This window comes from Salmo salar, chromosome ssa05, assembly GCF_905237065.1.
Source record: "Salmo salar chromosome ssa05, Ssal_v3.1, whole genome shotgun sequence".
Classification (NCBI taxonomy): domain Eukaryota; kingdom Metazoa; phylum Chordata; class Actinopteri; order Salmoniformes; family Salmonidae; genus Salmo; species Salmo salar.
Window position 1 is genome coordinate 91,029,600 of NC_059446.1, and position 17,620 is coordinate 91,047,219.

The 17,620-nt window shown below is 48.4% G+C and overlaps 1 protein-coding gene across 3 annotated transcripts in view; it reads right to left on the minus strand.

The window, feature by feature from the left end:
• LOC106606141 (RNA-binding motif, single-stranded-interacting protein 3) overlaps positions 1-17,620 on the minus strand; it is a 219,507-nt gene that overhangs the window by 24,693 nt on the left and 177,194 nt on the right. For all 3 annotated transcript variants that reach the window (XM_045719370.1, XM_045719369.1, XM_045719368.1), the window contains exons 8-10: positions 15,817-15,860; positions 10,771-10,864; positions 4,288-4,338 (exon numbers count right to left, since the gene is read on the minus strand). In XM_045719370.1, coding sequence (XP_045575326.1) covers positions 4,288-4,338; positions 10,771-10,864; positions 15,817-15,860 — 189 coding nt within the window. The remainder of the gene's footprint in view (positions 1-4,287; positions 4,339-10,770; positions 10,865-15,816; positions 15,861-17,620) is intronic.

Consider the following 17,620-nt stretch of genomic DNA (forward strand, 5'->3'; position numbering starts at 1 on the left):
TGATATAGACCAGGTCTGGTCTAGTGGGATCTTCTCTGTTCTTCTTCCCAGGCTGATATAGTCCAGGTCTGGTCTAGTGGGATCTTCTCTGTTCCTCTTCCCAGGCTGATATAGACCAGGTCTGGTCTAGTGGGATCTTCTCTGTTCCTCTTCCCAGGCTGATATAGACCAGGTCTGGTCTAGTGGGATCTCTGTTCCTCTTCCCAGGCTGATATAGTCCATGTCTGGTCTAGTGGGATCTTCTCTGTTCCTCTTCCCAGGCTGATATAGTCCAGGTCTGGTCTAGTGGGATCTTCTCTGTTCCTCTTCCCAGGCTGATATAGTCCAGGTCTGGTCTAGTGGGATCTTCTCTGTTCCTCTTCCCAGGCTGATATAGACCAGGTCTGGTCTAGTGGGATCTCTGTTCCTCTTCCCAGGCTGATATAGTCCAGGTCTGGTCTAGTGGGATCTTCTCTGTTCCTCTTCCCAGGCTGATATAGTCCAGGTCTGGTCTAGTGGGATCTTCTCTGTTCCTCTTCCCAGGCTGATATAGTCCAGGCTGATCTCTGTTCCTCTTCCCAGGCTGATATAGACCAGGCTGATCTCTGTTCCTCTTCCCAGGCTGATATAGACCAGATCTAGTGGGCTGCCAAGCAATCTGACAGAAGGTTTAGTTGAAAACCCATTTACAGAATAGTATCATCTCCCTCACACAAAAGGCTTTAAATGTCGAACACCGCTCAGGAAAATCAATTAGAGACATGAAGACAGATTTCTGCAACTCCCTCCATTCTACATACCTATTCTACTTCCCTCTTTATTTTTCTCTCCTTCTATTTCTCTCTCTCTCTTTCTCTCTCTCTCTCTGACCCTTAACAGGATACAATGACCCCAGCTTCAATACTCTGCCTCTGGCCAATTCAAATAAGGAATTTGGTTCAGGCTCTGTGAAGCTGGGTGTTAATTGGATGATGGGCTGTGTGAGCTGGTCTGGATTCCAGGCCTCTGGGTGTGTGTGTCCTTCCCATATTATGTAGATACTGTGTTATGTAGGTACTGTGTTATGTAGGTACTGTGTTATGTAGATACTGTGTTATGTAGGTACTGTGTTATGTAGATACTGTGTTATGTAGGTACTGTGTTATGTAGGTACTGTGTTATGTAGGTACTGTGTTATGTAGGTACTGTGTTATGTAGGTACTGTGTTATGTAGATACTGTGTTATGTAGATACTGTGTTATGTAGGTACTGTGTTATGTAGGTACTGTGTTATGTAGATACTGTGTTATGTAGATACTGTGCTATGTAGATACTGTGCTATGTAGGTACTGTGTTATGTAGGTACTGTGTTATGTAGGTACTGTGTTATGTAGGTACTGTGTTATGTAGGTACTGTGTTATGTAGATACTGTGTTATGTAGATACTGTGTTATGTAGATACTGCGCTATGTAGATACTGCGCTATGTAGATACTGCGTTATGTAGGTACTGCGTTGTGTAGATACTGCGCTGTGTAGATACTGCGCTGTGCAGATACTGCGCTATGTAGATACTGCGTTATGTAGGTACTGCGCTGTGTAGGTACTGCGCTGTGTAGGTACTGCGCTGTGTAGATACTGCGCTATGTAGATACTGCGCTGTGTAGATACTGCGCTATGTAGATACTGTGTTATGTAGATACTGTGTTATGTAGATACTGTACTGTGTAGTGTGTGTGAGCTGTAGCACTGCTGTGAGTGGGCCGGGGATGTGTAGGGGACAGACAAGACACAGAGCTCAGACCCTCTCTACCAGACCTGTAGGGCCCAGACCCTCTCTACCAGACCTGTAGGGCCCAGACCCTCTCTACCAGACCTGTAGGGCCCAGACCCTCTCTACCAGACCTGTAGGGCCCAGTAGAGCCCAGACCCTCTCCACCAGACCTGTAGGGCCCAGACCCTCTCTACCAGACCTGTAGGGCTCAGACCAGAGTGCTCGGGATTGGATCTCTCTCTCTCTCTCTCTCTCTCTCTCTCTCTCTCTCTCTCTCTCTCTCTCTCTCTCTCTCTCTCTCTCTCTCTCACTCTCTCACTCTCACTCTCAACTCTCAACTCTCAACTCTCACATTATGGCTGCAATTGTCATTCTGACCAGTAGGGGGCAGGCTTTCATTGTTGATTTTGTTGTATATAGCAGTCCAGTATACGCCTGTGCTGCAATCCTTAATCCTCCCTGTCCAGTTCCATTCCTCCATGTTGGGTTCATGTTCAGTTCCCATGCTCCACCCAAGCCCCTCCCTGCTCCACCTTAGCCCCAAACCCCTCACTGTGACTGGGCTACAGACAGACAGATTCCAGGTCACAGCTGCTCTGTTCTGTTATAGCAGACTGGAAGGCTGACTACATCAGTACTACAGCTGACTACATCAGTACTACAGCAGACTACATCACTACTACATCAGTACTAAATCAGTACTACAGCTGACTACATCAGTACTACCGCTGACTACATCAGTACTACCGATGACTACATCAGTACTACCGATGACTACATCAGTACTACCGATGACTACATCACGACTACATCAGTACTACATCAGTACTACATCAGTACTACATCAGTACTACAGCTGACTACCTCAGTACTACAGCTAACTACATCAGTACTACCGCTAACTACATCAGTACTACATCAGTACTACATCAGTACTACCTCAGTACTACAGCTGACTACCTCAGTACTACCGCTGACTACATCAGTACTACCGCTGACTACATCAGTACTACCGCTGACTACCTCAGTACTACAGCTGACTACCTCAGTACTACAGCTGACTACCTCAGTACTACAGCTGACTACCTCAGTACTACAGTTGACTACATCAGTACTACAGCTGACTACCTCAGTACTACAGCTGACTACCTCAGTACTACAGCTGACTACCTCAGTACTACATCAGTACTACAGCTGACTACATCAGTACTACAGCAGACTACATCAGTACTACAGCAGACTACATCAGTACAACAGCAGACTACATCAGTACTACATCAGTACTACAGCTGACTACATCAGTACTACATCAGTACTACAGCTGACTACATCAGTACTACAGTTGACTACATCAGTACTACAGCTGACTACATCAGTACTACAGTTGACTACATCAGTACTACAGCTGACTACATCAGTACCACAGCTGACTACATCAGTACTACAGCTGACTACATCAGTACTACAGCTGACTACATCAGTACTACAGTTGACTACATCAGTACTACAGCTGACTACATCAGTACTACAGCTGACTACATCAGTACTACAGTTGACTACATCAGTACTACAGCAGACTACATCAGTACAACAGCAGACTACATCAGTACTACATCAGTACTACAGCTGACTACATCAGTACTACATCAGTACTACAGCTGACTACATCAGTACTACAGTTGACTACATCAGTACTACAGCTGACTACATCAGTACTACAGTTGACTACATCAGTACTACAGCTGACTACATCAGTACCACAGCTGACTACATCAGTACTACAGCTGACTACATCAGTACTACAGCTGACTACATCAGTACTACAGTTGACTACATCAGTACTACAGCTGACTACATCAGTACTACAGCTGACTACATCAGTACTACAGTTGACTACATCAGTACTACAGCTGACTACATCAGTACTACAGTTGACTACATCAGTACTACATCAGTACTACAGCTGACTACATCAGTACTACAGCTGACTACATCAGTACTACAGCTGACTACATCAGTACTACAGCTGACTACATCAGTACTACAGTTGACTACATCAGTACTACAGCTGACTACATCAGTACTACAGTTGACTACATCAGTACTACATCAGTACTACAGCTGACTACATCAGTACTACAGCTGACTACATCAGTACTACAGCTGACTACATCAGTACTACAGCTGACTACATCAGTACTACAGTTGACTACATCAGTACTACAGCTGACTACATCAGTACTACAGCTGACTACATCAGTACTACAGCTGACTACATCAGTACTACAGCTCATGCTGTCCTCCTCTGAGGTTCTCACATTCAGGATAAATATGTGAGGGACTGTCCAATGGGCTTTGAAAGCACTACACAAATAAAGTAATTCCTCGCACGCAGACACATGCAAGAGATACAAACACGGACTCGCTCGCTCGCTCGCTCGCACGCACGCACGCACGCACGCACGCACGCACGCACGCACGCACACACACACACACACACACACACACACACACACACACACACACACACAATTGCAGTGGCTGGGTTGTACTTACGGTAGGTTGCATAACATACTGTTGATGAGGCATCCAGGATGGATTCTGGACCTGTGGAGAGACATATTAGGTGTTGGTACCTCAACTCCTCTGATTACATCCTCCATCCCTCTATCCCTCTATCCTTCCATCCCTCTATCCCTCCATCCCTCCATCCCTCCATCCCTCTATCCCTCTATCCCTCTATCCCTCTATCCCTCTATCCCTCTATCCCTCCATCCCTCCATCCCTCCATCCCTCCTGTACTCTGATTACATCCTCCATCCCTCTATCCCTCCATCCCTCTATCCCTCCATCCCTCCATCCCTCCATCCCTCTATCCCTCCATCCCTCCATCCCTCCATCCCTTCATCCCTTCATCCCTCCATCTCTCTATCCCTCTATCCCTCTATCCCTCTATCCCTCCATCCCTTCATTCCTCCTGTCCTCTGATTACATCCTCCATCCCTCCATCCCTCTATCCTTCCATCCCTCTATCCTTCCATCCCTCTATCCTTCCATCCCTTTATCCCTCCATCCCTCTATCCCTCCATCCCTCCTGTACTCTGATTACATACTCCATCCCTCCATCCCTCCTGTACTCTGATTACATACGCCATCCCTCCATCCTTCCATCCCTCCATCCCTCTATCCCTCCATCCTTCCATCCATCCCTCTATCCCTCCATCCCTCTATCCCTCCATCCCTCCATCCCTCTCTCTCTCTCCATCCATCCATCCATCCCTCTATCCCTCCATCCCTCCATCCCTCCATCCCTCTATCCCTCTATCCCTCTATCCCTCCATCCCTCCATCCCTCCATCCCTCTCTCTCCATCCATCCATCCATTCATCCATCCCTCTATCCCTCTATCCCTCTATCCCTCTATCCCTCCATCCCTCTATCCTTCCATCCATCCCTCCATCCCTCTATCTATCCATCCCTCTATCCATCCATCCCTCCATCCCTCTATCCTTCCCTCTATCCCTCTATCCCTCCATCACTCCATCCTTCCATCACTCCATCCTTCCATCCCTCCATCCATCCATCCATCCCTCTATCCTTCCATCCATCCCTCTATCCTTCCATCCATTCCTCTATCCTTCCATCCATCCCTCTATCCCTCTATCCCTCTATCCATCCATCCCTCTATCTCTCCATCCCTCTATCCCTCCATCGCTCTATCCCTCCATCCCTCCATCCCTCTATCCTTCTATCCCTCCATCCCTCCATCACTCCATCACTCTATCCCTCCATCACTCTATCCCTCCATCACTCCATCCCTCTCTCTCCATCCATCCATCCATCTATCCCTCTATCCCTCTATCCCTCTATCCTTCCATCCCTCCATCCCTCCATCCCTCTATCCCTCTATCCCTCCTGTACTCTGATTACATACTCCATCCCTCCATCCCTTCATCCCTCTATCCCTCCATCCCTCCTGTACTCTGATTACATACTCCATCCCTCCATCCCTCCTGTACTCTGATTACATACTCCATCCCTCCATCCCCCTATCCCTCCATCCCTCCTGTACTTTGATTACATCCTCCATCCTTCCATCCCTCCATCCCTCTATCCTTCCATCCATCCCTCCATCCCTCTATCCCTCTATCCCTCCATCACTCCATCCTTCCATCCCTCCATCCCTCTATCCCTCTATCCATCCATCCCTCTATCCCTCCATACCTCTATCCTTCCATCCATCCCTCCATCCCTCCATCCCTCCATCCCTCTATCCCTCTATCCATCCATCCCTCCATCCCTCTATCCTTCCAGCCATCCCTCCATCCCTCTATCCCTCTATCCCTCTATCACTCCATCCTTCCATCCCTCTATCCATCCATCCCTCTATCCCTCCATCCCTCTATCCTTCCATCCATCTCTCCATCCCTCCATCCCTCTATCCCTCTATCCCTCTATCCCTCTATCCCTCCATCCCTCCATCACTCCATCCCTCCATCCCTCTATCCTTCTATCCCTCCATCCCTCCCTCCATCACTCTATCACTCTATCCCTCCATCACTCTATCCCTCCATCACTCCATCCCTCTCTCTCCATCCATCCATCCATCCATCCATCCATCCATCCATCCCTCCATCCCTCTATCCCTCCATCCCTCTATCCCTCTATCCCTCTATCCTTCCATCCCTCTATCCCTATATCCATCCATCCCTCCATCCCTCCATCCCTCCATCCCTCTATCCCTCTATCCCTCCATCTCTCCATCCCTCTAACCCTCTATCCCTCCATCCCTCCTGTACTCTGATTATATACTCCATCCCTCCATCCCTCCTGTACTCTGATTACATACTCCATCCCTCCATCCCTCCATCCTTCCATCCATCCCTCCATCCCTCCATCCCTCCTGTACTCTGATTACATACTCCATCCCTCCATCCTTCCATCCATCCCTCCATCCCTCCATCCCTCCATCCCTCCTGTACTCTGATTACATACTCCATCCCTCCATCCCTCCTGTACTCTGATTACATACTCCATCCCTCCATCCTTCCATCCCTCCATCCCTCTATACCTCCGTCAATCCATCCTTCCGTCCATCCATCCCTCCATCCCTCGATCCCTCCATCCATCCCTCCATCCCTCCAACCCTCCATCCTTCCATCTCTCCATCCCTCCATCCCTCCATCCCTCTAACCCTCCATCCCTCTATCCATCCATCCCTCTATCACTCTATCACTCTCTCACTCTATCCTTCCATCCTTCCATCCCTCCATCCCTCCATCCCTCCATCCCTCGCTCTCATCCATCCATCCATCCATCCATCCCTCTACCCCTCTATCCCTCCATCCCTCCATCCTTCCATCCCTCCATCCCTCTATCCCTCCATCCCTCCATCCCTCCATCCCTCCTGTACTCTGATTACATACTCCATCCCTCCATCCCTCCTGTACTCTGATTACATACTCCATCCCTCCATCCCTCCATCCTTCCATCCATCCCTCCATCCCTCCATCCCTCCATCCCTCCTGTAATCTGATTACATACTCCATCCCTCCATCCCTCCATCCCTCCTGTACTCTGATTACATACTCCATCCCTCTATCCCTCCATCCCTCCTGTACTCTGATTACATACTCCATCCCTCCATCCCTCCTGTACTCTGATTACATACTCCATCCCTCTATCCCTCTATCCCTCTATCCCTCCAACCCTCTATCCTTCCATCCCTCCACCCCTCTATCCCTCTATCCCTCCATCCCTCCAACCCTCTATCCTTCCATCCTTCCATCCATCCCTCCATCCCTCTATCCCTCTATCCCTCTATCCATCCATCCCTCTATCCATCCATCCCTCCATCCCTCTATCCTTCCATCACTCCATCACTCCATCCTTCCATCCCTCTATCCCTCCATCCCTCTATCCTTCCATCCATCCCTCCATCCCTCTATCCCTCTATCCCTCTATCCCTCTGTCCCTCTATCCCTCTATCCTTCCATCCATCCCTCCATCCCTCTATCCCTCTATCCCTCTGTCCCTCTATCCCTCTATCCTTCCATCCATCCCTCCATCCCTCTATCCCTCTATCCCTCCATCCCTCCATCCCTCTATCCCTCCATCCCTCTATCCCTCTATCCCTCCATCCCTCCTGTACTCTGATTACATACTCCATCCCTCCATACCTCCATCCCTCCTGTACTCTGATTACATACTCCATCCCTCCATCCCTCCATCCCTCCATCCCTCTATCCCTCTATCCCTCTATCCTTCCATCCTTCCATCCATCCCTCCCTCCATCCCTCTATCCCTCTATCCCTCTATCCATCCATCCCTCCATCCCTCTATCCTTCCATCCCTCCATCCCTCCATCCCTCTATCCCTCTATCCCTCCATCCCTCTATCCTTCCATCCTTCCATCCATCCCTCCCTCCATCCCTCTATCCCTCTATCCCTCTATCCATCCATCCCTCTATCCATCCATCCCTCCATCCCTCTATCCTTCCATCCATCCCTCCATCCCTCTATCCCTCTATCACTCCATCCTTCCAACCCTCTATCCATCCATCCCTCCATCCTTCCATCCTTCCATCCATCACTCCATCCCTCCATCCCTCTATCCCTCTATCCCTCTATCCCTCCATCCCTCTATCCCTCTATCCTTCCATCCATCCCTCCATCCCTCTATCCCTCCATCCCTCCATCCCTCTATCCTTCCATCCCTCTATCACTCTATCACTCTATCCCTCTATCCCTCCATCCTTCCATCCCTCTATCCCTCTATCCCTCTATCCATCTATCCCTCTATCCCTCTATCCATCCATCCCTCCATCCCTCTATCCCTCCATCCCTCTATCCCTCTATCCCTCTATCCCTCCATCCCTCCTGTACTCTGATTACATACTCCATCCCTCCATCCCTCCATCCCTCCATCCCTCCTTCCCTCCATCCCTCCATCCCTCCTGTACTCTGATTACATACTCCATCCCTCCTTCCCTCTATCCCTCCATCCCTCCATCCCTCCATCCCTCTATCCCTCTATCCCTCTATCCCTCCATCCCTCCATCCCTCCATCCCTCCATCCCTCCTGTACTCTGATTACATACTCCATCCCTCCATCCCTCCTGTACTCTGATTACATACTCTATCCTTCCATCCCTCCATCCCTCCATCCCTCCTTCCCTCCTTCCCTCTATCCCTCTATCCCTCCATCCCTCCATCCCTCCATCCCTCTATCCCTCTATCCCTCTATCCCTCTATCCTTCCATCCCTCTATCCCTCTATCCCTCCATTCCTCTATCACTCCATCCTTCCATCCCTCTCCATCCATCCATCCATCCATCCATCCATCCATCCATCCCTCCCTCTATCCCTCCATCCCTCTATCCCTCCATCCCTCCATCCCTCCATCCCTCCTGTACTCTGATTACATACTCCATCCCTCCATCCCTCTATCCCTCCATCCCTCCATCCCTCCTGTGCTCTGATTACATACTCCATCCCTCCATCCCTCCATCCCTCCATCCCTCCTGTACTCTGATTACATACTCAATCCCTCCATCCCTCCTGTACTCTGATTACATACTCTATCCTTCCATCCCTCCATCCTTCCATCCATCCCTCCATCCATCCATCCCTCTATTCCTCCATCCCTCCATCCCTCCAACCCTCCATCCCTCCATCCCTCTCTCTCCATCCTTCCATCCCTCTATCCATCCATCCCTCTATCCCTCTATCCCTCCATCCCTCCGATTACACCCTCTATCCCTCTATCCCTCTATCCTTCCATCCCTCTATCCCTCTATCCCTCCATCCCTCCATCCCTCTATCCTTCCATCCCTCTATCCCTCCATCCCTCTATCCATCCATCCCTCTATCCCTCTATCCCTCCATCACTCCATCCCTCCGATTACACCCTCTATCCCTCTGATTACACCCTCTATCCCTCTATCCCTCCATTCCTCCATTCCTCCTGTACTCGGATTACACCCTCCATCCCTCTATCCCTCCATTCCTCCATCCCTCCTGTCCTCGGATTACACCCTCCATCCCTCTATCCCTCCATCCCCCTGTCCTCTGTCCCATATTGTCCCTCCATCCCCTAATTTCCCATTCTCCCCCTCTCCTCTCCTCTCCTATCCCCAGCCACCCATCTCCTATATAATAGTACAGTGAAATGAGACTATATTGCTCTATAATTACAGTATAACATGAACGCCTTAGAGAGCTATACTGTTATATTGCTTTGTAATTACAGTAGAATATGAAAGCCTTAGAGAGCTATACTGTTATATTGCTTTGTAATTACAGTAGAATATGAACGCCTTAGAGAGCTATACTGTTATATTGCTTTGTAATTACAGTAGAATATGAAAGCCTTAGAGAGTTATACTGTTATATTGCTTTGTAATTACAGTAGAATATGAAAGCCTTAGAGAGTTATACTGTTATATTGCTCTATAATTACAGTATAACATGAACGCCTTAGAGAGCTATACTGTTATATTGCTTTGTAATTACAGTATAACATGAACGCCTTAGAGAGTTATATTGTTATATTGCTTTATATTTACAGTAGAATATGAAAGACAGAGTTATATTGTTATATTGCTTTATATTTACAGTAGAATATGAAAGACTTAGAGAGTTATATTGTTATATTGCTGTATAATTACATCATCTATGCAGCAGTTTCATCATTAAAGACTCATCCTTCTGGACCAGAATCACTGCTTTCATCTCCCCCAATATAATACTACTGCAGTATCCCCAATACAATAGATAGAGAGAGACAGAGAGAGACAGAGAGAACGAGAGAGAGAACGAGAGAACGAGAGAGAGAGAGAACGAGAGAGAGAGAGAGAGAGCGAGAGAGAGAGAACGAGAGAGAGAGAGAGACAGAGAGAAGGGGGAGATGTGGGGTCTGTGTATAGAAGAGTCAATATGTCTTATTTGAGAGTGTGTGTACTAAGACATGCCTAACACTCCATCTCCCACCTCCACATAGACACAACATCCCCCCCATCTCCCCCCCCCCACCACTCACCTGGTACGTGGAGACGGGTGAGGCAGCAACAAAGGGAGTGATGGATGTCTGTGCTATCATCCTATTGGTAGAGATGTATGGAGAGGAGTAGAACCTTCAGGAGAGAAGGTGAGACAGAAAGAGAGGAAGGGAGAGGGGGGAAAGAGGAGAAGAGGGGACAGTAGAGAAGGAGACACAGGAAGAAGGGAGGGAGGAGAGAGGAGAGAGGAATAGGGGACAGTAGAGAAGGAGACACAGGAAGAAGGGAGGGAGGAAAGGAGAGAGGAGAGAGGAATAGGGGACAGTAGAGAAGGAGACACAGGAAGAAGGGAGGGAGGAAAGGAGAGAGGAGAGAGGAATAGGGGACAGTAGAGAAGGAGACACAGGAAGAAGGGAGGGAGGAGAGAGGAATAGGGGACAGTAGAGAAGGAGACACAGGAAGAAGGGAGGGAGGAAAGGAGAGAGGAGAGAGGAAGAGGGGACAGTAGAGAAGGAGACACAGGAAGAAGGGAGGGAGGAAAGGAGAGAGGAGAGAGGAATAGGGGACAGTAGAGAAGGAGACACAGGAAGAAGGGAGGGGGGAAAGGAGAGAGGAGAGAGGAATAGGGGACAGTAGAGAAGGAGACACAGGAAGAAGGGAGGGAGGAGAGAGGAGAGAGGAATAGGGGACAGTAGAGAAGGAGACACAGGAAGAAGGGAGGGAGGAAAGGAGAGAGGAATAGGGGACAGTAGAGAAGGAGACACAGGAAGAAGGGAGAGAGGAGAGAGGAAGAGGGGACAGTAGAGAAGGAGACACAGGAAGAAGGGAGGGAGGAAAGGAGAGAGGAATAGGGGACAGTAGAGAAGGAGACACAGGAAGAAGGGAGAGAGGAGAGAGGAAGAGGGGACAGTAGAGAAGGAGACACAGGAAGAAGGGAGGGAGGAAAGGGGAGAGGAGAGAGGAATAGGGGACAGTAGAGAAGGAGACACAGGAAGAAGGGAGGGAGGAAAGGAGAGAGGAATAGGGGACAGTAGAGAAGGAGACACAGGAAGAAGGGAGAGAGGAGAGAGGAAGAGGGGACAGTAGAGAAGGAGACACAGGAAGAAGGGAGAGAGGAGAGAGGGTTAAACTTCATAATGTCACTCTAAGAGCAGAACAACCCCTAGTAACAGTGACAGATTGGCTCTGCCCAGTGTGTCCCACCATGGACTGACTGATAGATGACCCTGTCTTAGAGTTACACCAGACTCAACATCTGGCTCCCCTCAAACACACAAGTTCAACTGTGTGTGTGTGTGTGTGTGTGTGTGTGTGTGTGTGTGTGTGTGTGTGTGTGTGTGTGTGTGTGTGTGTGTGTGTGTGTGTGTGTGTGTGTGTGTGTGTGTGTGTGTGTGTGTGTGTGAAGTGGAAGTACGTCCTTAGTGGTTTCATTCTGTTTCTATTCCACAGTGACTACTCAATGTCAAGTCGCCAGCCGATCCCTTATGGGATTAATTGACAGATAAACAAACATTACAATAATTCACTATGGTAATTAAAGGATGTTTTTTTTCTCCCGGCGTTCTCTGCATTGCGCTTCGCATAAACAGTGAAACTCTAAGTGTGTGTATTATTTATCATTGTGTACCCAGAGAGGACATATTTCATCCAGGTTCTAGTGTGTGTGTGTGTGTGTGTGTGTGTGTGTGTGTGTGTGTGTGTGTGTGTGTGTGTGAGTGAGAAATATGACCAGTTCTAAATGAATAGAAAGTGAGAGAGATGACTGTTCCAGGGTTATTCAATACACCTCTCTGTGTGAGATATTGTATATTAATGGTAATATGTATAGAAAGTGAAGCTGGAGAGGACAGAAAGCTCACAGGTTATTTGTTGAGGCTGTTAGTGGCTACAGTCAGCTGTCAATAGCATCGTTTTAAGCCATTAAACACATCTAACTGGACACAGAGTATTACTCTGTCTGTCTGTCTGTCTGTCTGTCTGTCTGTCTGTCTGTCTGTCTGTCTGTCTGTCTGTCTGTCTGTCTGTCTGTCTGTCTGTCTGTCTGTCTGTCTGTCTGTCTGTCTGTCTGTCTGTCTCTCTCTCTCTCTCAAAAATACACAATGATTTAGCTGGGACCTCAGGCACTTTAGCTCTGTGTGTGTGTGTGTGTGTGTGTGTGTGTGTGTGTGTGTGTGTGTGTGTGTGTGTGTGTGTGTGTGTGTGTGTGTGTGTGTGTGTGTGTGTGTGTGTGTGTGTGTGTGTGTGTGTGTGTGTGTGTTGTCACCCTGATAAACGAGTGAGTCTGAGAGAGGCTGTGATGTAGTAAACATCTCCAATAAAATCAGTTTCTCATCGGACCCAAAACCAACTTTCCATGAGCTTGTAGAAAACAAACTGTAATCAATTATTTCCTCCTTTTCTACTTTCTGTTTTCTCTCGCTGCCCTCCTCCTGACCTCACTCCATCCCCCCCTCTCTCTTCTCCTACACCCCATCCCCCCCTCTCTCTTCTCCTACACCCCATCCCCTCCCTCTCTCTTCTCCTACACCCCACCCCCTCCCTCTCTCTTCTCCTACACCCCACCCCTCCCTCTCTCTTCTCCTACACCCCATCCCCTCCCTCTCTCTTCTCCTACACTCCATCCCCCCCCTCTCTCTTCTCCTACACTCCATCCCCTCCCTCTCTCTTCTCCTACACTCCATCCCCTCCCTCTCTCTTCTCCTACACCCCATCCCTCCCTCTCTCTTCTCCTACACCCCATCCCCCCCTCTCTCTTCTCCTACACTCCATCCCCTCCCTCTCTCTTCTCCTACACTCCATCCCCCCCTCTCTCTTCTCCTACACCCCACCCCCTCCCTCTCTCTTCTCCTACACCCCATCCCCTCCCTCTCTCTTCTCCTACACTCCATCCCCTCCCTCACTCTTCTCCTACACCCCATCCCCTCCCTCTCTCTTCTCCTACACCCCATCCCTCCCTCTCTCTTCTCCTACACCCCACCCCCTCCCTCTCTCTTCTCCTACACTCCATCCCCTCCCTCTCTCTTCTCCTACACCCCACCCCTCCCTCTCTCTTCTCCTACACTCCATCCCCTCCCTCTCTCTTCTCCTACACCTCATCCCCTCCCTCTCTCTTCTCCTACACCCCACCCCATCCCCTCCCTCTCTCTTCTCCTACACCCCACCCCATCCCCTCCCTCTCTCTTCTCCTACACCCCACCCCATCCCCTCCCTCTCTCTTCTCCTACACTCCATCCCCTCCCTCTCTCTTCTCCTACACCCCATCCCCTCCCTCTCTCTTCTCCTACACTCCATCCCCTCCCTCTCTCTTCTCCTACACCCCATCCCCTCCCTCTCTCTTCTCCTACACTCCATCCCCTCCCTCTCTCTTCTCCTACACCCCATCCCCTCCCTCTCTCTTCTCCTACACTCCATCCCCTCCCTCTCTCTTCTCCTACACCCCACCCCTCCCTCTCTCTTCTCCTACACCCCATCCCCTCCCTCTCTCTTCTCCTACACCCCACCCCTCCCTCTCTCTTCTCCTACACCCCACCCCCTCCCTCCCTCTCTCTTCTCCTACACCCCATCCCCCCTCTCTCTTCTCCTACACTCCATCCCCCCTCTCTCTTCTCCTACACCCCACCCCTCCCTCTCTCTTCTCCTACACCCCACCCCCTCCCTCTCTCTTCTCCTACACCCCATCCCCTCCCTCTCTCTTCTCCTACACTCCATCCCCTCCCTCTCTCTTCTCCTACACCCCATCCCCTCCCTCTCTCTTCTCCTACACCTCATCCCCTCCCTCTCTCTTCTCCTACACCCCACCCCATCCCCTCCCTCTCTCTTCTCCTACACTCCATCCCTCTCTCTCTCTTCTCCTACACTCCATCCCCTCCCTCTCTCTTCTCCTACACTCCATCCCCTCCCTCTCTCTTCTCCTACACCCCATCCCCTCCCTCTCTCTTCTCCTACACTCCATCCCTCCCTCTCTCTTCTCCTACACCCCATCCCCTCCCTCTCTCTTCTCCTACACCCCATCCCCTCCCTCTCTCTTCTCCTACACCCCATCCCCCCCTCTCTCTTCTCCTACACCCCATCCCCCCTCTCTCTTCTCCTACACCCCATCCCCTCCCTCTCTCTTCTCCTACACTCCATCCCCTCCCTCTCTCTTCTCCTACACCCCACCCTCCCTCTCTCTTCTCCTACACCCCACCCCCCTCTCTCTCTCTTCTCCTACACTCCATCCCCTCCCTCTCTCTTCTCCTACACCCCATCCCCTCCCTCTCTCTTCTCCTACACTCCATCCCCTCCCTCTTTCTTCTCCTACACTCCATCCCTCGCTTTCTTCTCCTCTAATTAGTGGATTTAGCGTTTCATACTAATTTAATTTAATAGTCTCTCTGGAACTCTGTTTTATAACCTTGAAGAGGTTAAGGACAATACAGAGGTTAAATAAACACCAGACAGACAGACAGACAGACAGACAGACAGACAGACAGACAGACAGACAGACAGACAGACAGACAGACAGACAGACAGACAGACAGACAGACAGACAGACAGACAGACAGACAGACAGACAGACAGACAGACAGACATAAAAGAGAGATAAAAAGAGAGATAAAAAGAGAGATAAAAAGAGAGATAGATAAATGGATTGGGAGAGAGAGAGATTCCCAGGAGAGATTGTGGATCACAGTCAGACAGGCAGTTCTGCTGGCAGCCCCGGCAGGAAAACAGAGCTGGGTTGTGTCCCAAATGTCACCCTATCCCCTATGGGCCCTGGTCAAATGTAGTGCACTATAACATAATTGGGTGCCATTTGGGACACATGCCAGGTATACAGACTAGCAGAGGGATGTGATTTCCCTTAACCATGCACATCTCATTCAGCATGGGAACAGAACGCTGATCTGATGAAAGTCTTACAGCTGCAGTGTAACTGACACAGACATCCACTTCCTGTCTGTTTAGACTGTGACAGAGTGTATGAGGAGGACACTGATGTAGACGTGTGAAACTGTGTGAATGTTTTGGGGGGGGGACCAGGAGCATTTCAAAACATGGAGGAGAAATATAAGTGACAAACAAGTTAAACAACAGGAAGTTCTTACCCATTATGCATTGCAGTGGGATCATATGTCAACGTCATGCCACTCTGAAAGGAAAGAGAAACAGTTATTGATAGTTCATCAAAAAAACAAACAAAGGACTGTGAGAACCATTAATACAGAACAATAGATTGTCACTATGTGTCTCCCACACATTGATGTATGACCGCTGAGAGCTCTACTGTTGTGACAACACAGCTGTTGATCTGATACTGCAGGAGCTGTATGGTATTTATAGAGTTACAGGAGCTGTATGGTATTTATAGAGTTACAGGAGCTGTATGGTATTTACAGAGTTACAGGAGCTGTATGGTATTTACAGAGTTACAGGAGCTGTATGGTATTTACAGAGTTACAGGAGCTGTATGGTATTTATAGAGTTACAGGAGCTGTATGGTATTTACAGAGTTACAGGAGCTGTATGGTATTTATAGAGTTACAGGAGCTGTATGGTATTTACAGAGTTACAGGAGCTGTATGGTATTTATAGAGTTACAGGAGCTGTATGGTATTTATAGAGTTACAGGAGCTGTATGGTATTTACAGAGTTACAGGAGCTGTATGGTATTTACAGAGTTACAGGAGCTGTATGGTATTTATAGAGTTACAGGAGCTGTATGGTATTTACAGAGTTACAGGAGCTGTATGGTATTTACAGAGTTACAGGAGCTGTATGGTATTTACAGAGTTACAGGAGCTGTATGGTATTTACAGAGTTACAGGAGCTGTATGGTATTTATAGAGTTACAGGAGCTGTATGGTATTTACAGAGTTACAGGAGCTGTATGGTATTTATAGAGTTACAGGAGCTGTATGGTATTTACAGAGTTACAGGAGCTGTATGGTATTTATAGAGTTACAGGAGCTGTATGGTATTTATAGAGTTACAGGAGCTGTATGGTATTTATAGAGTTACAGGAGCTGTATGGTATTTACAGAGTTACAGGAGCTGTATGGTATTTATAGAGTTACAGGAGCTGTATGGTATTTACAGAGTTACAGGAGCTGTATGGTATTTATAGAGTTACAGGAGCTGTATGGTATTTACAGAGTTACAGGAGCTGTATGGTATTTACAGAGTTACAGGAGCTGTATGGTATTTACAGAGTTACAGGAGCTGTATGGTATTTACAGAGTTACAGGAGCTGTATGGTATTTACAGAGTTACAGGAGCTGTATGGTATTTATAGAGTTACAGGAGCTGTATGGTATTTACAGAGTTACAGGAGCTGTATGGTATTTATAGAGTTACAGGAGCTGTATGGTATTTATAGAGTTACAGGAGCTGTATGGTATTTACAGAGTTACAGGAGCTGTATGGTATTTACAGAGTTACAGGAGCTGTATGGTATTTACAGAGTTACAGGAGCTGTATGGTATTTATAGAGTTACAGGAGCTGTATGGTATTTACAGAGTTACAGGAGCTGTATGGTATTTATAGAGTTACAGGAGCTGTATGGTATTTATAGAGTTACAGGAGCTGTATGGTATTTATAGAGTTACAGGAGCTGTATGGTATTTATAGAGTTACAGGAGCTGTATGGTATTTACAGAGTTACAGGAGCTGTATGGTATTTATAGACTTACAGGAGCTGTATGGTATTTACAGAGTTACAGGAGCTGTATGGTATTTATAGAGTTACAGGAGCTGCATGGTATGTATAGAGTTACAGGAGCTGTATGGTATTTATAGAGTTACAGGAGCTGTATGGTATTTACAGAGTTACAGGAGCTGTATGGTATTTATAGAGTTACAGGAGCTGTATGGTATTTACAGAGTTACAGGAGCTGTATGGTATTTATAGA